Consider the following 25,849-nt stretch of genomic DNA (forward strand, 5'->3'; position numbering starts at 1 on the left):
CAAGTCTTTATACCACTGATGCCACACGACTTCGTCCGAGATGAGACTCCAAGCTTCGTCCAGATACTCGTCCAATTTTTCTTCTTGACTCAACATCAGGCATTTATCGTGTTGAATTTGACTGGGATGATCGTTTTGACATCCATAGCAATTTTTCTTGATCAATTCCGTCATTTTTTCGACCAAGTGTTTGGCAAAACAGGAGACTAAATGGGCTTCTTGTTCTGGCCATCTTGACTTCATTATGATAACTTCGTCTTTGTCTTGGGATTCTTCTTCTTCCACGATCTCCTTACATTCTATCTCCAAAGTTTCTCCACTAGGTAAAGAGGGATAACAGTCTTCCATGGCTTCTAGTAATCTAGAATGACTTCTCTCAAACTGTTGATTTCTATCGTATTATCGAATTCTGCATACAGGATGACGTTCACCGTTTCATCAGGGACTCGGTTTGCAAACTGAATTTCCACACGAATCTGGTCGGATTTTATAGGGTGGAAATGTCCCTCGTCGCTGCCTTGGTCTGGAGTGAAATCGAAAGCCCACAAAGCATAGCCTCCTGCGTAATCCTCGTACGTAATGCCGTGACTGGTGTTGGTTCCTAACTGTCCGGTGGCTTCGTACAAGGACTAGTACGATCTTAAGTAATTCCTCTTGGTAAAGTTAGGTTCGAAAGGTCGGGTACACAAGGTCTTGCCATCGCGACTGACTTTGATCTTGGACACGTCAAAGTGTTTAAAGTAGAAAGGATTTTTAGCCAAAACTCCGTTGAAGGCTTCATTCTCGACCATACCAAGGATCAAACGTTTGGGTAACTGTCCTTGGAACAGATGATCTTCGATCATGGATCGCTGTCCAGCAGGAATGGTGAAGGTTTTCACTTCCAAGCGTCGTATGGGATACTTGGCGGTCGTTATGCTCAACGTCTGACTGATGTCGTTTCCCACTTTAGGTAACACTTCCACACGGTGTACGTAGAGTCTGGCTTCTTGGATTTTGGTTTTGTAATCGTCAGCACCAGCCATTAAATGGAAAGCGCTACTGCTACGATTCAGTCTCAGGTGGACATCCACCCCGTTCAGCAAATATTTTTCTTGCAACCACATGTCCAAATGCAAACGATCCATCAGTTCTAAACTTTGCTTGGGTCCCATGATTCTCTTTCTTCGTTCTACAAATCTCTCATTGTATTCTTTCTTTTTATCAGTTGTATCAGTTTCCAATGTTTCAAACTGGCCTGCTTCGTCAGCTTCCCATACCACACAGGCATCGAGATGAGTGTTCTTGGCGTCTATTCCGTACGTCAAGAGATTTTCCAGGTAGGCACGGTAAGGGTAAGTATCCATGCTGCTACTGACTAGTTTGTTATTCAAGTACAAGTCCACTCCACTGAACAAGGAATGCATGAAATTGTTGACGGGAGCTACTGCTTCAGTGTCTATATCACCTCATGTCTTATCTAGAACTTTGACTTTCAGGTACAAGTAACTGCTATTCAGATCGATGTTATCTTCGGGCTGTCCTTTGATTTCAAACTCGATGGGAGCGGAATCGGTCAATGAGGAGACGGGATGAAATTCCACCCATTGGGATTCTTGCATCGTCATCATGGTGGGTGGCATGGCAAACAGATCCAGTTCCGACTTGGAACAAGCGCAAGACTCTCGATGCATCATTTTGTTCTGTTCTTTCTCAATAATCGAAAACGTCTAAGTCTCGAACGGTTCTTCTTTTCTTTGTCTTTCTAGGTTTAGACGTGTGAAGTCTGGTGAAAGGGTGTTTTCTTCGTCGTCTCTTTCTGCCTTGTCCTTGTTGAATGCCTGACTCGGTAGCGTGCAGGGCATTTATAGGTGTTTCTCGTTGGCCCAAAAGGTCTTTGCCCGTTTGCAGCAAGACATTTTTGCCTGCCCTCATGAAGGCTTCTTTAGGGTTTTGTTTGTCGATGATGACATTTTGGAGAAATTCTTTGCCTTGCGTCAGTGCCGCATCTTTCAAGGCGTGCAATCCGCGTGTCACCATCGGTTTCAAGACTGGGGCCACCGAACGAAAGGCCGATATTAACATATCTCCTAAACCGTGTCCTCGCTGTCGAGCAACCGCTCGGTACACTGGATACATGACTTACGAGTCGTGAGAGAACCGTTTTCGAAAATGGAGTTTCACCGTGACTTTTCCTTTGGTGAATGGAATATTTTGTCCCAGATATCCTTTTATAGCAATGTTGACCGTGTCCAAATAAGACTTACTGACGGGTAAATAGTGAGGATTTACAAATTCGCGCTGGACATGATAAGTGTTCCCACCTTCCTGGTCACTGGTCGTGGCACTATCCACTTTGAAAGGAATGACACGCAGTAACGGCACAGAGGTGTGTCCCACCACGTTGTACTCCACCACATCGGAATACACAAACATCAAATTCAGTCCTTGGTTCAGTTCTACAGGGAATCGAAAAAACTTGTAAAATTCCGTATTCCTGTTGATCTTCGGTTTAAAATTTGGAGCCATTTTTGTGTCTCCACCTAAAATATCAAACAAGTCACGTTTAAAACTGATGGATAACGTTTGGGTATCCTGAAATTTCATCAGGAAGCGACGAGCCACTTTATGGTACTCCAGGGTGACACTTTTTTTTATTCTGTTCAGGACTTTGCCAAAGGCTAACTCGAACCTGGAAGCAATGGTGTCCACCAAATGTTGGCCACTAAAATAAAACCCTGACGGAATTTTCAAGGTGTAGATATTGAAGGGTGAATTGTTGGCTGGTCTTATGTCCCCTGAAAACCCGATGTCATTCATGGTTTCTTGCAATTGTTGGTTCAGGATTTCGACCTCAAAAGTGTTTTGCTTTTCAGTGATGTTTTGGATTTGTGTAGGGTGAATCATTTCTACCAAAGCCACTTCCCAATGGGCTTCGTGATCTAAGGGAATGGCTTGAGGTAATTTGGCCGTGTAACAGCACAACGTGTTGTGGGGAAACACCTCCATGGAACTGTCACTGGGTAAGGTTAAGTAAAATTGGTTTTGGTGACTCATAATTCCAGAGTTCTGTGGTTGTCCAAAGGGTTACTGGACGTCAGAGGCGTGTCTCCGCCCAAAATGGGGTTCTGGTTGTTGTTGGAGTGGTGACTAGCACTGGCACTGGACACAAGGTTCCCGTGGTTCCCGTTCGAGGAGAATTTCAGGGAGGGATTGGGAAGCAGGTAACCGATGCAACTGCTCAATAAAATGGTCCACAATTGTTTGTCTCCTTGTTGCAAACTCAAATTGGCAATGGCTGCCCCGATGACACAATACACCACGAAGATTTGGCAGAAAAAGACGATTTGTGTTTTAGGCACACGTTCTCCGCACCACACCCACAAGGGTTGTTTTTGTAAATCTTGTACAGAAGAACTGGGTGAAGGAGTGGTCGACGTAGCTGCATCTGTGTGAAAGGGCATGATGGTCACTTCTTTTTATAGTCGATGACTTGCGAAGCGTCGATCCAAGAATCAAAACTGGGTGGATATCCTTTCCAACGTACTTTGACTTCTTTGACACGTCGTTTGCCCACTTTACGGGTTCTGCGTTCGAGAATGCTTTCGATGTCGTACACGTCGTCTTCTTTTTTGGTGACACGTTGTAACTCGGGCAAATAAAACGTTCCTTTGAGCACTTCTCCGTTCATGTCTTCCAATTTATAGACGGTAGGATGACGGCCATGTACTCGTCCAGTGACACGAAACAATTCGGTCGTCCAGTTAGGTGAGTAACCTTTGTCGAAAGTGCGTTTGGTTTTGCCAATGCGCACCCAATCTCCTATGGTCAACTGTCCACTTTTCTTGGGGACAGCCCTCGTCGGGGACGTACGAAACAGGCGCTCAAACATCAACACTTCGCTCTCGGGAGTCACTTCTTGTGGGGCACGTCCGATGCTTCGATGGTAAGATTGGTTGTACGCTTGCACCAGGTGCGGTAAGATGTCGATGTACTTCAGAGTGTGGTGATGCGTAAAATATTTCCACATACGTTCTTTCAAAGTGCGTTGAAAACGTTCCACGATGCTGGCTTTGGTTTCAGGATTCTCGGTGGTAAAAAAATGAATGTCACGTTTCTTTAATTCTTTTTGGAAAGCTTGGTTCAGAAATTCGGTGCCTTTGTCCGTTTGCCATCGAAGAGGGTGACGACCGCTTTGTTTCAACACTCGTTCAGGGCTCGCACTAACTCGCTGCTCGATTTGGAAGTCAAGGGTACGACCCAGGCAAATTTGGAAAAGACGTCGATGACACAAAACAAATATTTGTAGCCACGATTGTAGCTGGCCAAATGAGAGACGTCGGCTAAATCGGCTTGCCATTGATGATCGATGCCTTCCACTCGGGTGCGACTTCTGGCAAACTTGCGTCGAATGGGTTTGTGTAAAGTGTAGGCAGCTTGTTCTTGTAACCATCGTTGCATTTGAGGTAAACGGAGACTTTTCAGTCGAGTTTTGGCAGCACGATACAATTTTTGAACTCCTGCGTAACCTGCAGGATGGGAGGGATCGTAGTAAATGCTGGCTAAGACTTTTTCCATTTTTTTTTGTGTTTGTGTGTTAATAAGACACCCACTCTTGGAGGATGCTACTCTTTTTCTCTTGGGATATTTTCTTGGATTGCAATGCTTTGCGTGTGCGACCGGCAATAGGTGTTGAAGAGGAGGATGTCTGAGCGGGGGATATCGGTTCTTGTTTCACTTCTGTCTTCACTTCTGTCTTCACTTTCTTTTTCTCTTGTGAGGAAGAAGGGGTGGCCATCATCTTTTTAATCCATCCAATTCTGGAGGTAGGTGGTGTTGGTAACTTGCGTACTTTTTCTGGTGGAGTTTGAAACCCTTCTTCTTCTTCTCCTTTTTTTGTCTTGGTCACTGGTAGTGGTGGTACTGGTACTGGTGATGGTGCTGAACTTTTCATCAAGGTCTTAAAATCTTTCAGAGTGGGTAGAGCTGTTTCGTCTAAAGCTTTCTGGTGAAAGAGTTGCAGTCGTTGCAAGAGTTGACCGTACTTTTGCGATTTTTCTGTTTCGGACAAATCTTGGCGATCCATCAAGGACTGCAATTCGTGTTGTAACTGGGACATCTCGCTCAAATTGGGATTGGGAGGTAAATGCGGGGTGCGTTTGTTCTTGCCAACGATGGTATTCCATCCATCGTTTGTAAGGCACTAAAGCCAGTTTTCGTCCTTCCATGGGGCTGTGAGGGGTCGATTCTGAGATCTTGGGACTTCCGAGGGCCTTTTTATCTTGCTCCCACTAGTCCTCCCAACATGGTTCCCAAGACTCCTTTCAGTAAGGGACCTAACAAGAGGGGTAAAATGCCTCCACGTTGGACCAACAACTTCTTCTTTTGACGAATGGGAGTTTTCTTTTGAACCATTTGGCGAAGAACGTGACGATGTTTGCCTAAGCATTGTTTCTGGTGTTTGGACAAAGGGATCGTGCCTTTCAAGACGTTCAAACAGCATTCGCACACGGTATCGATGACCTCTTTGGAGGCTGATTGAATGAGTTTTTTTCGTAGTGGTGGAGAAGCTTTGGACGGGACAGATAACATGTCCCCATGTTTGACTAAACGAGGAGGCAGTCCTTTCCTTTTCTTTCCTTGGGGTTGTTTAGAAGAGGGATGTTTTCTGGAGGGTGACATCTTTGAGTCTTCAGGAGCACCAAAAACACTGATACCTAACTTGGTCACGCACCTGTTTTTATACTGGAACGCGTCGCCACTGATTGTCTTTACGTCGTATCAGTTTGAGGACAGGCATGACACGTCGTGCAGGGGTACGCAACGGACTAAATTGAGCCAGTTCTTGCTTGGACAAATCCAGTAAACTTTGTAACATGCCCGATCTTTCTTGGACTTTGATTTTGGGAGAAGGTACTTTGTGAGCAGCAGCCACTGCCACTAAATTGGAGGGTCCTGTCACTGGAGAAGTTCTGCTTGGGGTCATCAACGGAGATGTTCTTGGTGTGATCAACGTCTCCAAGTACTCTTCAGTTCTTGGTGTCATCAACGGAGAAGTGGATGAACTTGAGTCTGCCGGAGACGCGGTCACCGCCGTGGTAGGTCGTGGCTTGCGAGTGTAAAGTTGCGTCCTGACCGAAGTGCCTCTCTTGCGACTAGTTTTCTTCTGTGGACTTTTCTTTTTCTGGGGGCTTCTTTTCTTTTTCCGGGGTGATGTCTGGCAAGAGGAGGGTACCGCCACTGGACAAGTTCTCCTTGGGGACCTGGTCTTTTTCTTCTTCTTGGAGCTTCGTTTGACTTTTGTCTTGGGGAGAAGTTTGGGAGCATTAGGATCCCATCTTAAGAGAGAGCGAATGATGACCCCTCCTAGAGTACCGCTCCCTCCAGGTTTCAAAATGATTTGTTTTTTTATTTGAGTGTCGATGCGGGGATCGGCCAGTTGGGTCAAAGCGACTTTGTTTCGATTGAAAAAGCGTTTGGTTTGATGAGGAATCTGAATGATCCCTTGGAGTAATTGACGTGCCGTCACCGTGAACCATCGCAAGACTTCTTTGAGACTAGCTTCTAAGACACGAGCTCGTATTTGTCGATTTTGTTCTCGACTGATGCCATACAAGGCACGAATCAATTTGACGGGAAGATGCGACTGAAGGGACGTCATGTTCAAAATGTGTGTGAGACAGACGAAAAGGGTCTGAGGTTTTTAAAGATTTTTTTATGGAGTGAAATTAAGTCGAGGACGGAGACGTGTACAGGACAGGCCCTCCGTCTTGGCCCCAGTGGTGAAACAAGTGGGTACGAAATCGCAAATCCTCGTAGGTTTCAAATCGACGAGTAAATAGGCGTGTGGAGTTTGAGTGGCATCGTCGTACGCCTGAGTCAGCCAAGGTGTCCCTAACTGATTGGCTAAGACTTGCACTTGCGATTTATCTCGAGGGCTTTTAAACAAGACCACGTAATGCGCATTGAGACTGATGGTGCGATGGGCTTTACTTTGTTGAAACAAATTTTGAGTGATGTAAACGACACTGGCATTGCGATGATGCCCTTTGCGCGTGAACCACAGTTTAATTTCTTCTTCGTCTTCTCCTAACATGTCGTCGAAAATGACCAAATGGGTTTGACGGTAGTCAGAGACGATGCCGTCGTCTTCTTTAGGAATGCCTTCCACAAACACGATGGAATCGCCTTGACTTTCTCGCAAGAGGCTGTACGCCGATTGCCACTCTTTGTAACACCACACGATGCGCTGAGGTGGTCGATCGATCAAATGATGTTTATGTTCGATCAAACGTTTGACGAATTCGGTTTTGCCTGAAACGTTTGGTCCAGCAATGAGCACGTTAAAGGGATGGTGAAGATACAAAGCCTCCCAACTGGCACGATCTAAGTGTTCGTCGATCACTTTGACAGTAGAGGAAGAGGGAGCAGAGACAGCAGAGGTAGCCATAGTGTTAGGAATGTCACTTGTGACACGAAAACAGACCAGACAAGAGTTTATATACTTTTTTCAGGACACGTTTATTGAATGGTTCAAAAATAAACAGGAAAGACTAAAATACATCAAAGTCAAATAGTTATGTACAACGATACAAGGCACATGAAAACGATCAACGTGAAATAGAAACAAGTCTCTGTAAAACATGTGTTTGGTCACTAAGATGTCTTAGGGACAGAGTGTAATGTTCTGACAGTCTACATGAGGTATTGTCACACAAGTGTCCTCCCGAAAGGGTCTTTTGGGAATGTAAACGAAAGTCCTGTCCTGAAGGGAATGGTTGTCCTCGGTAACGGGTTCTTCTGGCACTTGACCATTTACTATTGGCCTTGCATATGATTCCTTTTGATATACTGTCCGATATCAATGTGACCTTACGGCAAAGTAAAGTGGTTGGGAAGACGCACTCGCTTCTGGTACACGATTTGATAGACTTTTTCCAAGGGTCGACCGACGATGTGGTGAGTGGGTAAACGTACAATCTTGTTGGGTTGATAGGTTGTCACTTTAAAGTGTTCATCTTCTCCAGATTGCAAGGCTTCTTTCAATACCCCAAAGTTGACCACACGACTGGTACGATAATTCAGAGTCAATCCTTTCACTTTACACTTCGTGTGCATTTCTCCTTGTGGGTCCCGGTATTCGTAGCCGTAATTTTTTGGACCGCCACTGACGAAACTTAGAATCTTGTCGTCGGGATGCTCGTCTGTCCAGGCTCCTAAACGGTCTCCTTCGATGTCAGGGTGCTGTTGACTCGGGTGATGGATGTAAATGCAACTGTCCGTGTCAAAGTACAGGACGCGTTCCCCTAACAGTTCTAAACCTTCCTACAATTTTAAGCGAGCATGAGCTGTCACGTAAGCCGCAATGATGACATTTCCAAAAGGGTCGTCTTGTACAAAGTCCAGATCTTCTTCGTAATTGACCAAGATCAAATCCTCGCGAACGACGTCCACGTGTTTCATGAATTTGGTTTTGTCGTGAATCATCTGAAAGTAGCGGGAAGGTTCTGTCAAATACTCCGTCTTGGGTAAACACGGACGTTGTGCCATTTTACCCCACAGGCAATTTAACATCACTTTGGCAAACGATCGCCTGCCTTCGTTTTTCTTGATGTGATCTAAAGTAATGCCTTCTTGTGCCCAGTATTTCTCTTTGAATTTTATGTGATCCTCGGGAGTGTGACACCAGGACGGATAGCCACTGGCTTCTTGTTTCAGTTTCAAAAAGGCATCCACGTAGTCGGCGAAAATGCCTTTCTGCGTGGGGTCACCCTTGTGGTATTGTTGTGTCTTGGGAAAGTGACAAATTTGGTACACTTCTAACAGTTGATATCCCATGTCCAGAGCTTTGAACAATTCTACGCTGACCCACGTCCCCGTCAAGGCGCGTTCTTCCTGGGTGTGCTGGCAAGGTTGATCTTGGTTGCACGTTTCGGCACAAGTACGGCACAAAGGAAACATCAGTTTGCCTTGGCAATGGTGAGGTAACACGGGATGGTACAAGTCCGTGGGAGGCAAAACTTTGCACTTGATCAAGCCTTCGTATTGTCGAATGTTTTTCAGGTCGATGTGTTCCGTGAACAATTGTGGGTGTCCTGCAGGAAAGCGACAATATTTGCACACGTAGGGATACAGCGAACACACGTCCAAGTATTTGATTTCCTCTCCTTTCTCTTCGTCGGCTTGGTACAGCAAACAGGTGGCATTGGTCCTTCCTCCGTACAAACTATCCCTCGGGTTCAGGGGGTCCATGAACTGGTAACTTTCCACGAGGAGTGTAAACTCGGGATCGGTTTTCAAACGGTGATCGTATTCGTGTTTCCACATTTCCACCACTTGGTATCCTTCCTGTTCTAACTTTAGGCGTCGCTGACAGGTGGTCTGGTACAAGTCTTCCATGGTTCGTTGTAAAAACTGATTTTTAGTGCCACGGTCAGGATAACAGACGGGACATCCGTGAAATAAGCAACCGTTAAACTTATACACGATCTTGGGGTTTTCTAAGTCCCAGCCATCGACCGAATGCGTTCCGATGGTCTTTTTACCCCCTCCGTTGCGGGCATGCTGAATCCACTTGTCTTCCTTGTCGCACAAGTAATGTAACGACGTAGGGCTTTGACCGAGTATTGACGTTTGACATAGTGGGTCGTTTGAGGACTGATGACAGCCACGGTGTTTTCAGGCATGAATCGTTGGCGGTACACTAAGGAACACGCTTTGGCAATGGTGCAAGCTTCTTTTAAAGGATCGACCCCTCCGTGTTCTTTTAACAGTTCAAAAAATTTTCCACAGCAACGTTGTAAAATGTCCACGTCGGAACGACAATTCTTTAACATTTCTTCCTGAAAGTCGAAAGGGTCCGAGGCGTGAGCCTGGTACCAAGCGTAGAAAGCTTCTTGTTGTTCGGTACGCATGTTGTCGGGGTCGTAATAGTGAGCCTCTGGCAAATGGGGTAGAATGGCGTGTTGATTGGCTTCCGTATTGAAAAAGTGTGGAAAGTACCCTTTAGCCATTTCTGTCATTCCAAACGTTTTAGGCATTCGACTCAAAGGCATGGCCAAGTAACTCATCGAATCTTTAAACTGCACTTGTCCCACTTGCATGAAAATGATTTTGGCTCCGTTCAAAGTGACTTTAGGACGCTCGGTGCCTTGTTCCGTATAATACCTCAAAAGAAACAGTCCATCGTATCCGGAGAAATTGTGAGCCATCACTGTGGCATGACAATGATAATCTCGGTAACGTTCGATGTCCTCTTGGCTCCACGTCTTGTCGATGGGGTCTAAGACCCATTGGGCAAAATTGGCTAACGTGTTCGGTCCTCGAAAGATTTTTTCACGCCCTCCGGGAATCTTGCTGCAGTGAGTTGCAATGACTGAAGATAGGTTCTTGAATGCACTTCTCGCACGCTCGATGAGCCAAGCAGAAATTAGGAATCTGAATGCCGGTCTCTTGCATGCAATCGAAATCGAAAAAGATGAAATTGCCTTTCTTCTTGTGTCCATCCTCTTTCTCTGGTGGGGGTTGGTATTTTTGCACGTAGCATTGGTGTTCCAAGTCCACGATGTGGTGACAAATGTGACATTTTTTCTTTCCTGAACATACGTGTGCCTTGGTACTGTTGGTACGTAGGCCTTGTCCACATGTTGGGCAGAATCTCAGGAGTTGACAAGCACATTTCTGCTGTGAACCTTGCGTCTTCAGATGTTGTTGGTAACAGGTAGGGCTGACAAACGTGCGCAGACAAGCAGGACAATGCACTGGTTTTTGCCCTTCGCTCAGACAGGGTGGAGAGGCCAAACATCCTGAGCATTTCAATCCACAATGCTTGTGTTGCTCTCGATTATTATAGCCATAGTCACATTTCTCACAGTAATATCTGTATCAAAGGAATCCAGTGATACTGGTAATGGTATCGAAATGGTCATCGTGATAATAGACATGAATGTATTTTCCATCCTTAAAGTCTTTCCCTCGAAACAACAGAGGTCCGCGCACTTCTTGAGGGTGCACTTTCAATGTGTAGCGTGGAGCTAGAACATCTTGCAATTTTTGCATTTCAGGAATGCCACAGGGTATGTCTTGGGACAGGCCAGCTTGTTGTAACAGGAGTTCTGCTTCGTTTCGTTGTTTGGCTCGGTCCGATTGTCGAATAGTTTTCCAGGCTCTTTTCCATTCTGTCGTGTCGTTCTTGTTGGCATAGGTTCGTCCCACCACGATGGCTCGGGCTAAACACATCTGGTCTTGAGGGTTGTTAATTTGGACGAGACTCTTTTTGGTGCTGCGAAGGTCATTCACCAATAAGACCTTTTTGCGTCCTGTCCCTTGAGGAAGAGAGACGTGAGCCATTTTCAGTGTGGCTTTACCATCGGTGATGTCAAACTGATCATTAGATTGTTGTATGTGTTGAATCTTGTCCATGACTTTGGAAGGGATCAGTTCTGCGGGTCTGCTAAACTCGATTAAAACAGGGGATTTCACGCTGTCGTGATCTATGGATAGTGTCAAGCGATCGTCTTCTTTGGGTTGACATTGTCACTTGAGTGCGGTGAGCAAAGAATCCCACATCTCGGTGATAAACCCTTCTGCTTTCTCTAACGGTACGTCAGCCTTGAAATCTTTAAACTTCACTGTGTAGGTGTAAGCCGTGGTTCTAAATTTTCTAGAGGAGCGCTTTTCCGTCTCTCGAATGGAATAGTACTTTTCAGGGTTGACTAAGGGTGGTGAACTTTGTTTAGAGGGTTCGGATTCTGGTTCACTCATGTCCTCTTCAAAATCACTGGCATGAATTTGTGCCAAGACTTCAGCTCTGGTACGAGGCGATAGATCACGTTTCTGCCTCTTACTTTCTTCTTCTTTCTTCTCGAATGAATAGTATCGTTTCATCTTGAGTGCAAAACGTCAAATGACTCAAGTTTAAACACTATAGACTAATTTATAGTCCTAGCAGACCAGCGTATATAAAAGGGTGTCCTTTCACTATTCATTTCACTCTCAAACCGAGCACAACGATGGAAGAGACTAGCCAAATCGAACGTTTCATCAGAGCTTTGCGAGGGGTCATTAGAAAATTCTCTTCAGACCAGCCGACGGACTACTCTCCTTCCTTTCGAGATAAAAGTGAAGATACTTGCTATATCTGTCAGAAGAAAGGGCATTGGTCTTCATAGTGTCCAGACCGTCAAAAAAAGAAAAAAAAAAAAACAGGGGCTAGAAAAGACAAAAGTCAAGATACCTGTTGTTATTATTGTCAAGAAAAAGGACATTGGTCTCCAGATTGCCCAAAAAAGAAACAAGAGGAGTCAGAAGAAAAGAGGGATTCTTCAGAAGAAGAGAGAGAGATTCTTCAGAGGAAGAAAGCAGCCAGGTGAAGAAAAAGAAACAGGAGAAGAAAAGAAGAAGGGAAGAAAGTGAGGAGGAAGAGGAGGAAAAGACTGTGACGGTGAGGAAATTGAAAAAACAGAGAGAGTAAAAAAAAAAACGAACAGAAGAAGTGTATGAACTTTTTAAAGTGCTCTGTTGTGAATTGGATTGTAACTATGGAGAAAAGAATACATTAATTATATAAGGAAAGTGTCTTTGAGTTTTGATTTTAAATAAGAAGCTACACTCACGCACTCATACACAGACACGTACTATAGGGGTAAAATGTTTTTTTTTTGTTGTTTTGTTGATTTTTGAGTTATTGGCAAATTGAAAGGCTATCTCTTTTCGAGAGAAGTGGGTGGCCATGAAAAGGGCCTTTATTTTGGTGTAGGGGTGAGTTTAAGCAATCAACTTTAACTGCCTTAAGCCTTTGCCACGGCCGAGGCCTACTTCTGATGATGATTGGGTTGAAATCACTAAGGGTGGTACGGTAGGCTTAGTCACAGGGTTGGCGTGTTTAGCTCGGGAAGGTCGTATTCTCTTCGGTCGTGATAAAGAAGTCTGATACATTTGTTTCAGACTTCTTAACTCCGCTAAAATGTCCAACAGTACCGTGGCCGTTTGATTTTCACCCTCTTGTTTCTTTGCTGCTACTTCTTCTTCTTGTTGTTTTTTTCTTACCTCTTCTTGTTGCTGTTGCTGTTGCTGTAGGAGAAAAGCTTGTTCCGCTTCCTTTTGTCGTTGCATAAATTTCTCCAATTCTTCTTTCTGTCTCTGTCTAAAATTCTCCACTTGCGGTAATGAAGAATGAGACGAAGGTTCTGGAACAAATTCTTGCGAGGTAAGAAAATCCACAAAATCCCAATGTACCTCTTCTGAAAGTAAGTCCGGGTTCCCTTGGGTGATCTCCACTGCTGGTGCACCCCAGTGAATCGTTTTCTGAGTTTCCGTCATGTTGAATCACTGTCGCATAGATTGACTGTACACAGGCGCTAGCGAATCTATATAGACCACGTGACGTCACAGACTGCTGTCTTCGGATTGGATGCGGGCTGACTGAATTTTGTCACGCGCGTTTGGATTGGTCAACAAACTCAATCCGTTTCAATCCTGCCTCTCCCTATAAATAAGCGCAGTTCAGCGCAATCACTCACCTGTTCTCGGAGCCTCAAGATGTGGACCGACGTTCAATCTTCCACCCTTGTGTCAACAATGATGTTCAGGACGGACATACCCATGTACCTTAAAAACATTGTTGCAACAATGCCAGATTAGATAGAATGTGTGTGTGCATGAGTTTATGGGTGCCTGCAGCATAGGTCAAGGGGGTTACGTTGCCCCCAGGAAAAAATCATAAGGACCGCCACCCCCCAGCAAAAAATCGTGACCCCTCTGCCGATCTTGTATAAAGGCGACAAATGTGTGACTTCGTTTAAAATTAGATTTATTGTTTTATCCATGAATACATCATTTTGATAATAAGAATCAAGCATACATTTTCTGACCCTAATGACACTCTTTGACATAGGTCATCCTAATGCTAGTTACGTGCTCGTGTGTGTGTGTGTGTGTGTGTGTGTGTGTGTGAGAGAGAGAGAGAGAGAGAGAGAGAGAGTTTAATTGGTGTGCGTGTGCTTTACGTGTTTGACAAATGGGACCAGGGTACAGAAGAGCTTAATTTAGCACAAAGTGCTGTCGGTTTCTTTCATATTAGAACCAGGACTATAGTACGGACGCAGAAACATACAAATGTAGAGAGATAGCCGTCGTCTAGTCGGTTAGCCTGGCATGCGTAAACTACCTGGTTTTCTCCGCTTATTTAGAATACTGGGTGTGGCTACAAGCATCGTATATGAAACCCGCATCATGGAGAAGTTGCACGTTGCTGCTGTAAGAAAAGGCCTAAGGCACCTACTTCCAAGAGTTAGGTTAAAATTACTACATTTTAAGGAAGTCTTCTTTCGATTTCACTTGGCGTTAAAATTTACTTGGAAAAGAAACAAGTTTTAAACATATCTGAAATCAAAGTATGCCTGGCAAATAGGTTGACCTCGTAAACTACTTTCGGATTTTTGGTTTCTTTTTGTCCCCAAAAGTTTACAAGAATCATGACGTCATATGCTAAACCGAAAGTTGACACAACTAATTAGAAAATAGACGAGATAGTCTGAATAGACTCGGGTTTCTTCTTGCAAAGATATTTTCGCAGAACAAATGAATGATTTTTCTGCAAATTTCTGCACGGACATGCATGCAACATCCAAGGCATATCCTTGTTCGTAGAAATAGCCAAACACAAACTGTTAATATACTGCTGGGCACGTGAACACAGAAGAACCAGTACACTTGGGTATAGTATAAGATAACAAGATTGATTAACGCGCTCGAAGTGTGTTCTGGTGAGTAACTCAAATTATCTTACTTCACTGGTAATTGCCATTCTGAAGTTTGGATATTTTTATAAGCGCTAAAGATAGTCTCGACTGACACTCAAGTTTATATTTGTCCCAAATACGATCATTATTATTCCCTGAAACCGTATATTATAAAACTTAAAGAGTCTCAGTTAGGGCTGTACGAAACATACATAAAGTGTATGTCATGGTGGTCATGTATGCGCATTTATTCAAGCTAAATTAGCCATTGTTGTTCAGAATTTTAAAACTATAATATAATTTAACCACGGTTTATTCACTCCTGATTGTTAAACGTTTTGCACCTTAAATGTAATAAAAAAATTCCAGACGAAAATTACTGATAGCCAAGGACTGTGAAAATGGCGGCTGCGTACTAAACTGGGTCAAGAAAATATGATGTCGGGTCTGTCATAGCAAATAACAGGGAAGTACGATTTTTGCACTTGACTCGAAGCGGTGCAAGAGCGTAGATATGGGCTGCCAACAATGTAAGACATTTGTAAAAATAATTGACCATCAAGTTCTGCTGGCTAGGTGGTCCGAACATTGCTATAGTTTCAGCGAACACCCCCGGCAGCTTGTACGCCACTGTCATAGTAACGCATTTGAAAACGAAAATAATCTTGGGGTATAAAGAATGCACAAAACTTTCTCATTTCATTCATTGATTTTTTAAAAAAATACTTTCTAACACAACTGCCACAGTGTGGTTGAAGAATTCTTTTTAAGTATAGTCTGAATTTTTTGTTTAGAAGTGTTATGTATACCCAAATTGTGTGTTAATTTTTATGATTATAGATTGGAAAGGCCATTTAGTAGACAACATATTAAATAGCTAATTTTGTCCCGTCTGGGTTTGTACTTTGAAATGAGGTCATTTAATTTTAGAAAACATGTTTTTGAGGCCAATTGCCCTTGGCATGTGTAAAGGAATCTTGTTGATCAATTTCATGAGATTTGAGTTCATGTCATTGTTTTCCTTTAGGAAATTCTGGCTCACCTGATTTCTGATTGGTTGGCTGTTAAAACACCTGACCCTGTTGTCAAGTTGGAATGTCCTAGTAATGAATATTTGACCCTCATCCTGGTTCTGAAATTGTCATTTTTTTTTTTAATGAGGCACTGAATAACATAATTAATTATTCCTCTCTTAAACACATGTAGTGGAAATGGATATTTAGTTGTGTTCAATTATTATTTGAGCAGATTTATTTGTTTCAGTTATTCTTTGGAATTACAAGGTTCTCATAAACTTTAGGACTAATTGACTATTTCAGAATTACTGTGAAATCATTTAATGAAATTTTGGATTTTATCATTGGGATACATCAAGACTGTTAGCATGTCAACACTATTCAATTCTATTGGCACATCAGCACAATAAATTGGACTTCATTCTGAACACCACTGGAACTCATTTGGAATACTCTATAGTTTTGGACTTGTGATATCACTCTTAGGACTATTTGTGATTTAATTCACTATACTGTAAGTTATATTTAAATTTTCACTTTGTAGTCTATGGAAATAAATTATTTGTTGAATTTCAGAAAACCTTTTGGATTTTGCTTTTTTTCTGTTAGTTAGATTAAGACCTTTGAGATGTAATATAAGTGTATAGTTTATGCAAAATGATTTCCAGCGTGATATTGTTTAAATATGATGTTACATTTGCAGCTACTAGGCATACTCTGACATGTCTGGATGCTGGAGTAGGGGCCTTTAGAAATGGTCAGGAATTTCCAGGGGTGGGAAAGCTAGGCCACAAGTCCACTTCTAAATAAAGTTAAGTGCATAATGTAATGCACATATTTCTCCTTTTTGATTTTGTGTGTTTTTTTAATAATGTTTTATTTTATTTTCTTTACTTTTCAGGGGGAAATGGAAAATATTGAAGTAAATTTAAAGAGATACCGACCCCTTGTTGTTAGTCTCCTGAAGGCAACAGACGTTCTTCTTACGCTGCCTATTGAAATCATAACAATAGGTAATTACAGTTGTATCTGTTTAACCCAGGGATCCACCATTCAGTTGTTGGAGTTTGGGAAGGGTGCCAGGGGATATATTTCCAACAGGATGTTTTTTATCTTTCTTGACAATCACTCATGAATATTTGGTGTTTTTGTTCTACTAATTTTTCCTAACCAGTTGCAAAGACCCAGATCTGTTGGTGCATGGTATGATGGCAGATCTGGTTCTGTGCAGTTTGCAGTTGCACTCAATGGATAATTGTGTATAGACAGTACTCCATGGCTGCCATAGACTTTGTTATAATGATAGAGTACTGTATAATGTATTTCATTATAATGTGGTCTCGCTTTAAGGTGAACTCAATGGACAGTGTTATAATGAAGGAATACTTTGCTAATAAAGTTATGTGGGCAGACAGCAAGCTAAACTGACCAAAACTATTCTTTTGTACAACTTTTTGTTGAATAGAAATCAAGATATTTCCTTGAACATTGTTGTTTATTACACTGACTTATTTTTGCTTGACAATGAAAATGTAATCAAAATGAAATTATTGATAGCCAAGTCATTGCAATTTAAGCTGGACCTTGTTCAAGTGTTGCTTCTCAAAACAGGAGTTTGTCACCTCTAAATTGGAAGAGTGCAAAACATTGTTGTATCAACATTGGATCCATGCTGTATTTAGCTTAAAATAATCCTGGAAAATCTTTAGGTTTTTGATATTTTAAATAAATAAGTTGGTCACTTTTTAGGGACTTGACTTTTCAGATCTCTGAAAAAATAGGAATGCAATGTGAATTTTGTCCATTTTTCTTCATAATAAGAACTGAATTAGGTCAGCTTGAATGACCATCTTATCAATACAGAAATTGGAAAAATGCAAAATAATTGTTGTATAAAAAAAGTTGATACTTGCCATGTTTAGCTTTAAATGGTCTCAAAACACCCAAGATTTGATAACTAACTTTAGTGACTTTTCAAGGGCATGACTACTTAAAGATGAATGAAATGTGAGTTTTGTTTCTTTATTTTTCTTCAGAGAAAAGGAGTGAATTGAATCAACTGGCAGCAACATCACAAGCATTGGCAACAGAAAATATTTTAGATATTTTAGACAAATCCAAAGAACCAGGAAAATGGCAGTCATTCTCACAGGCACTACATTCTGCAGGTAGATTTATATTTTGTTATTTACATCAACTGTATGAGCAGTAACATTATTCCATATACTTTGTCTGGTACCAGTGGAAAGCTGAATTTGCTGTTTTGAATATAATTTTTCTTGTACTTATTTCAGAATATCCATACCTGTTGGAGATTTTGAAGTCAACGCCTATGATGGGGAAACATGAGGACTACCACCTCAAGCTGATACATGTTTTTGCACATGAACTGCAGCAGTGTGTGGTTCCCATGCATATCCTACCATATCTTCTATCAAAGGGTGTGATCAGTCAAGGTGATGTTCAGGAAATCACAGCAAGACAACTCAGTTTTGGCCCACAATTTGCCTTTTTGACATTGTTAGATCTTCTCCCACGACGGAAGAGGCCAGAAATTTGGTACAGACATTTTCTGGAGGGTCTCCTGAAACAAGGTCACAGGGATCTGGTACAGCAAATTGATCCTGATTTCTTTTCTGCACAGAAATTAGGTACAATGCTCCCTTGCTATAAAACCCCTCTACACACTGATGTCCTTCATATTACAGGAATCTGGTCATGGATTCCATAAAACTGTTACATTTTAATGTATTGATGTCCCTTTATTTGACTTTAGTTTTTGACTAAATATAACTAATTGTAATTTCATTTTAGCTTAATATACTATCTTTTTCATGCTGGTATGCACTTATATGATAGAGCCTTGTTGTAACATACAATATCTATGCATAACATGATTGGAATGCTAGAAAAATCCATTTCGACAGATGACAAGGGCAAGTTGAAAAACCAGTCAGGCAAGTAAGCTTCACCATGAGCATACTTAACTGGGCAAGCTTTTCTCGTAAAATATTTATATTTATATTTTTCTTTCTTGACAACATCAGCTGTGGTCATTATTAGTACTTGCTATAATCAACAAAGTTGTGTTTGTTACCCGAATCTGAGTTGCCAAGATTTGGATGTCCCCAAATTTTCACATTGATAATAATGAAGAATTTAACAGATCTGATTGATATTGTTTACAATACATAATGCATTCTGGGAAGACATTTGCATCGATTGAATATATGATGAATCAGTTGTTCATTTGGTAGAAAACCAATTTAAGTCATATGAACTTTAGTAGATCCTTTCACTGTGAGGTCCTATGAAACAGATGTCCTATTATGCATTGCTTGCTGACACATGAAATGTAGTCATTTGAGAATTGTTTAAGTGCTTATGGGGGCCCTGAGTGGATCACTGCCATCTCATCTCTGTCTTTGTGGGTTCAAGTCTTTGGCTCATCCAATGTGGGTACCTGAGAAGCCACTAGCTTCCTGTGGGTCAGTTGTTCTTTCCAGTATTTTCCTGGGTTTTTCCTCCACCAGTTATACTGTCCACCATGTATAGCCTATCTTGTGCTGAAAAATGGCATCACACCACATAACAACAACAACATTATCTCTGTTCATAAAACATTGAAATTATTGCAGGCAGATCTTTGACAGTGCGTCACTGCATACTTTAACTACATTTACACATTGGGCTGCTTTACTCACGGCACTTGAGTTGTGGTCAGTCTAACGGACCTTTCAGTGATATGTACAGCATATTTTCATATGATAATTTTTAAATCCTTTTGGGATAATCTAACCCTGCCTTCTTTCTCCATTTCAAATTACTTGGTTACATTGGCAGATAATCAGCTGTTCCAACAATATCATTGAACAAATCAGCTGTGATATTGCTGATTTGAGATTGATGTTTTTGTCATGTGTCTGGTGTCTCAGTGGATTTGTCATGTCATGTGATGAATATCTCATTCGTCATGACTACGGTATTACAGTTTGACAAATTGTCAGATCACAAAAATTGTGTAATGGACAGTGCTCAGAGCTATTGGGTTACAAGATAAAACTTATCCATCCAGTTTTGTAATATGATGCAATTTTGAACTGTGATTCAGGGCTTTAAAAGATCTAAGGAAACAAGTGTCCCAACATGCCAGGAACAAGTGAGTTGCAAGAGTAACTCATTTCAGTCTTCATTATACATGTACTCATAAAGTACACTACACTGGTTTTGCTTTTACTAATTAATCATAAATACTTTATGCAAGCTGGACAATTAAATGGGTCAAAACCATGAAAATAATATTTTCTAATAAATGGCTTCTTGGATAAATATGTAATAAGAGACAAAGTATGTAACTCCAGAAGTTGCAATTGCACACATAGCCCTTGATTTTGTAGTGGTTTTGGCTTTAATAGCAAAATATTTCATAATTTTCCTTTTCAACAAGCTGTCACTCATCTTTTGGAGATAGAGATGGCAGAAGTTAAGAGATGTCAAAATATTAAGATTTTCATGTAGGCAGACATTGTTACACTTGTCCCAGATCACCAGTATTTTCTAGACTGCAGTTTTATTAATATGATGTGATGCCAGAATATATTTTATAAAAGCATATCATTACTTTTCACAAGAAAAATGTCACCAATTTGCAGTTTAAAGAAGAATTAAAATGGCCTCAGTTTCCACCAATGTTTGTTCTAAATGATCCATTTTGTTCCAAACTTACATTCTAGAGAGCTACACATGGGCACTAGGAAAAGGAAGATTGCTGATTGGCCAAAAGAACTGGAACATTTCTAGGGCATTACCTTAGCTAGATTTTCACTAATTGGCTGTTGTCTTGACATTCCCTGCTTTATAAATAGATTGTAAAAGCATGCATTATGTGAAACCTGGTGTGAATGAAAGGGAAACCTTTCCCCCATCAAAATGACAGCAATAAAAAATTAATTCGTTTCGAGGTTGATTTAATGACAAAAAGGACTATATTTATGCAAAATTATTATACAGTTTCTTGTATAATCAGTGTGTGTGTGATTTGGATTTTTAGCATAGCTTTAAAACAATTTCTGTCATATTGTTATGATGTCTGCAGTGTGGCAGTTTATAGTGATGTCTAGCACTTGGGACATCTTGCCACAGACATGTAGCATGATGTCCCACCCAGTGACATTATCCTGACACCAGGCCGACCAGTATTAACACTAACCTCTTAATGCTGAGCACCAAGCGAGGCAACTGTTAGTACCATTTTGTAAGTCTTTGGTATGACTCGACTGGGGATCGAACCCATGACCTCCCGCATCCAAGGCGGATGCTCTAACCACTAGGCCACCAGAGCGGTCAGTTCTCATCAGAAACCAAACCTAAATTTGCTATATCTTCCTTAACTGTAGGAATTTTTCAATGCAGTAAAAATCTAATTGTCATACAAGATAAGGCCTGTCTGAAAATTTGTTTGAAATTTTAAAATATTGATAAATTAAATTTTAATGGCAATTTAAATAAACATTTAATTTTTAATAACTAAATTTTATTGAAAAATTAAATTTTCATACAAGTTTTAAAACTCAGTTTGACAAATTTTAGACATCAAAGTTGACTAATGAATTTTATTTAAAACAAATGGTAGTTTGGGTATGTACAACTGATAACATTTTTCCCAGGGGTAGTGAAGCAACATAGCTCATAGTGATTTTGGCAGCAAACCGCAATATGCCTGTCCAGATGCATTTAGGTGTACACACTAAAGAAACAATGACAGGTGCTGTGTTCCACATTTATTGTGTCATGTACTTAGGCAGTTGTTTGTATAACTAATAGCGCACTCAGATTTAAAGTTCTGATCGGACCATTACCATGTTTTATAGCAAAAATGCATTCCATTTCAATGTCAGTAACTACAAAAGGTGACAGTGGGATAGGAAAATAGTTTCTAGGGAGGCTCTGACTTACTGAACAATGATGCTAATCTCTCTCATGAAGACCTAAGCCATGTCTTTGAGGTGCTATATATCAGTGTGGTGATATGAACTAATCTTGGTCACTTATGGCAGTACACTGCACATGCCCTTATGAAACCTTGCTATCACCACCGGACTACTGGAGAGCTTCCAAGCTGATCCAACTCTAACACTTTGTTCCAGATATCAGGCTAGACCTGAAAAGATACAATATGTTTCACCTAATTCTAGAAAACAGTAATATGTAGGTTAATGAAGTTAAAATGTGTTAGATATGGTGATTTGATATGGCGATTTCAAAATAACATTAAGGTTGCAAGCATGGGAAAAAATATTAAACTTTACAGAGTGACACTCAGAAATGTGAAGCAATGGCCATGTATTAAAGTGATAAATTCAGCCTAAAAATATATGAGGTTTCTAGAAGCATATTTAGCCATTTACAAGTTAAATAACTAATCAGGTAGACTATGTATCATAAAGTTTAAGGCAATGTTGGGGTGGTGAGGTTTGATCATTGGTGCAAACATTAGTACATACCAGTATACAGGAAAGTCAAGTGACAATGTACTAAATTAAAATATATTACTATAAGCAATCTTATTCATGAGGGAAATACCAATTTTGGATATTGCAAGTGAATACAGCCAAATGTGGCCACATATATCAACTATAGGTACCAATAAATCCTATATCATCAACTAAATGTGAAATTCTGGTCCCAAAAACTTGTAAACAAGGATGGAAATTTGCATATGTGGGATATATACAATGTACTAATGTTAAGATCAAATGTGCAAACATAATTCAAATGATCTGTTTGAACATTTATAGTGTATTTTTAAGAGTGTTGGTTAACAATTATTAAGCTCATTGATTCAGTGGAATCAGATATCAGCTGATGCTTCAATACTGCACTCTGTCAAAGTACTAAATTGAAATATGTTACTATACATAGGCATATTCATGATGAAAATAACATTTTGGGATATTTTCAGTGCACACAGCCAGAAATGTGCCTTACAGATTCACTATAGGTACAATGTCAGCCTATATGATGTACTGAATGTGAACTTTTTGATCCCAAACATTCTAAAATGGATGGATATTTGTTCATGTGGGGTATGTAATCATGTTAAGATCAGTTGTACAAAGTTAAATTCAAATAATCTGTTTGAATATTTCTTATGTAATCTTCAGAGTGTCAGTTAACAAATATTATTAGTAATTAATAATGCATAAAGCAAGATGGATCTTTAGAATTCCCATGACATCATATAGGCCACAATACCGCACTACACCAATCAATATATTAACCAAACTGAACAATAAAATGGAATGCATTTTGTGTTCAACTTACATCATTTTGCTGTTTTCTTACATCCGTGGTAAATATACCTGGGGAAAGTATATTTTATCCCTTTGACTTGCATTTCATTTTCAGACAGTTTAAAATGATTTAGTAGAGAACTTGAGTAGGTTCTAGTATAAAGTTTTCATCTCTGTCCTCTCACTAAATACTTTAGAACTATGTTTATTACTAAAGGCTATACAAGCAGATATGTGTTACTCAGGAAGTGACCCATCATAAACACATACATGAACTGCTTGAATCCCTAACAAATAGTTTGAATGGCCAATACAAAATATAATTTTGTCTTCATGTATTTTAAGTGACGGTCTCATTTTGACTTGCAAGGATATTTTCTCTGACAAAATGTGACAGATATCCAACATTGTAGCTTGCATATGGTGTAGGAATATATACCTGCTGATATCATTTAATATGATTCCAAAAAATATTATATATGTACATTTTGGGGGGAATGTTTTTTTGTTTTGTTAAATATTTTATTTAAATTTTTAAAATAAAAATCAATTTTTTATTTTTAATTTCATTCTTATATTTACAAATTCATTATACATAACATATTCAAATTTCAGGTGTCTATCGTTAATAATAAAGATTTTATACCAATTTAAACTTTACTCCAGTACTGCACTGACAGGACATATAACACAATTAATTTTACTATATGTTTTCTACATTTGTTTCTGGGGCCCTGAGCGGCTGAGTGGTCTAAAGCACTCACCGTTCCAGATCACTGCCATCTCACCACTGTCTGCATGGGTTCAAGTCTCAGGCTCAGCTAACGTTGGCACATGAGAAAGCTTGCCAGTAGCTTCTCATGGGTCGATCGTTTTTCCCAGGGTTTTCCAGGGTTCTTCCTCCACCAGTTATACTGGCCGCCATGTATAGCCTATCTTGTGCTGAAAAATGGCCTTAAACCCTACTACTACAACAACAACAACAACATTTGTTTCTCAGTACTGACCTTTCCATCATGTAACAATGCATACATATAACTCTTCTATCACCACCAAAATGAGAGAGGAATAAATGTTCTAAAAATAGATTGGAACTACATTCTTGGGTACTGAACTGGAAGTACTAATTGTGACCTGATTCCATAATATATAAGACACACTATTAACATCCAGTTCCAGGCTGTGCCTCTACCGTATTCACCATTGGACTATACAACACAAACCCGGGTCTGGTTCTGGACCTTGATTGGATGCACAAAATCATTACCACTTCGGGATGTTATATAAACAAATTGTGAGAAATATTAACTTATTTTTCTGTGTAAGATTAGTTGGGAATTGGGATTATCTGAGTTAGAGATTATATGAATTAGGACAAATTGAACATTTATGCTGATCTTCACATGCAATTTACCACTACAACTATTGTTGTTATTTCAACATGCTTTATCAAACATCTGTTCTGCATATTTGCAAATATTATATTTCACCACTTTGAGCATGAAATTTTGTGAAAAAACACATACAAGCCTGGAAGTCATTTAATAAACTGTGTTGACTATTTATATTATATATTTGTTTTGTTTTGTGCATTTATGATCTAAATAAGAATTTTTGTGGTGAACACACCATCTCTTTACAATACACTGGAGAGATCTAGTAACTGAAAAGTGCTTGAGCTGTCCATCTATTCCATTTTATTTGACCTTGACAGGTTACAATATGTTAGCCTCTACAGATTAACTGTGTTTTGTAAATGTGAATGAGTGTAGGAATTATTGAACAGCATGCATGCTTTTCATGTGAGACCTCACCTGTTACTGGCTGTAATATTCCAGAGTTACTTTAAAACTACATCCACTAAGATTGGACTTGTATGATGGACAATGATAATAACATGGCAAACATATTTTAAGAATAATAATTTTGTTTGTAAAAATTAAAAAAAACTCCCCAACATTATTCAGTTTTTATCAAGTCATTATAGTACCTAAAAATCGATATGATAAAATAGAAATGTTCTTTTTTTATTGTTTGAAGTCTTTTATGCCCTATCATAATGGTTTGTATTGAATGAGTAGATAGATGGTTCCACAATATGTCAACTCAACACAGGCAGTAAAATGCCAATTGAAAGTTCAGATTTTACAGTTTCAAAAGATTAAAAGTTCCAATGTAAAGATAACAGATTGACAAAAATCTTTAATTAGAAAAGTGTTGAAGATCAAGTCCAAGTTTTTTTCCTGCATGATAGCTGTTGGAGATGAGTAAAAGTAGAGTGAGTTATATTGTCATTTATTACACTTTGGTTTCACAGTTTGTTCTATCTTTATATTTAAGGATCATTTGATATGGATGAAACAGACGCTTGTGGGTCTAGTGCATCGTTGGATGAAGATCGACTTGGTGATATAGAAATGACCCTCAAAGGTATTTTTGATTTTTTTTTTATAATGACAAGAATTGGTAAATCCAATGGTTTATTCTAAAATTATCAGCAAGGATCCTTGGGTCATTCTTGGTTTTACATACCCATCATAAGGTAGAGCATGTCTTGATGTTATCTATTGTTGTTGTTGTAGGGTTTAACGCCATTTTTCAGCACACGATAGGCTATGCATGGTGGCCAGTATTAATGGTGGAGGAAGAACCAGAGAAATCCACGGAAAGAACCACCGACTCTCGACATGATGTTATCTATCCATATGTTCATCTTTATTTTGGTTTGTTTTCATTCAGTAAATCACCATGTACCATTACCAAGCTTTGCATGCAATTTGCATTTAGGGAAAGGATGAAATCTATCAGTTTTCATGCTTGA

The 25,849-nt window shown here is 40.1% G+C and overlaps 1 protein-coding gene and 1 long non-coding RNA gene across 4 annotated transcripts in view; one reads left to right on the top strand and one right to left on the bottom strand.

Annotated features, from left to right (window-relative positions):
* The first annotated feature begins 14,501 nt into the window (after positions 1 to 14,501).
* The window catches only part of LOC149794953 (antiviral innate immune response receptor RIG-I-like), an 84,518-nt gene continuing 73,170 nt past the window's right edge, over positions 14,502 to 25,849 (top strand). For 2 of the 3 annotated variants that reach the window (XR_016422218.1, XM_089964617.1), the window contains exons 1-5: positions 14,502 to 14,744; positions 16,638 to 16,749; positions 17,773 to 17,904; positions 18,031 to 18,387; positions 25,369 to 25,458. Coding sequence is in view for 2 of the 3 variants with exons in the window: in XM_089964617.1 (XP_089820743.1) it covers positions 16,644 to 16,749; positions 17,773 to 17,904; positions 18,031 to 18,387; positions 25,369 to 25,458 (685 nt within the window). In the remaining variant the exon portion in view is untranslated. The remainder of the gene's footprint in view (positions 14,745 to 16,637; positions 16,750 to 17,772; positions 17,905 to 18,030; positions 18,388 to 25,368; positions 25,459 to 25,849) is intronic. The other variant, XM_089964618.1, reaches the window with a different exon arrangement.
* Positions 21,502 to 23,201, bottom strand: LOC149794954 (uncharacterized). The gene is made up of 2 exons (XR_016422076.1): positions 23,060 to 23,201; positions 21,502 to 21,896 (listed from the first exon to the last, which is right to left on the bottom strand). It is a non-coding gene; the product is annotated as an uncharacterized LOC149794954 (long non-coding RNA).

The sequence above is a fragment of the Sinohyriopsis cumingii genome, chromosome 7 (genome assembly GCF_028554795.1).
Source record: "Sinohyriopsis cumingii isolate HCF-2022 chromosome 7, ASM2855479v2, whole genome shotgun sequence".
Lineage (NCBI taxonomy): Eukaryota > Metazoa > Mollusca > Bivalvia > Unionida > Unionidae > Sinohyriopsis > Sinohyriopsis cumingii.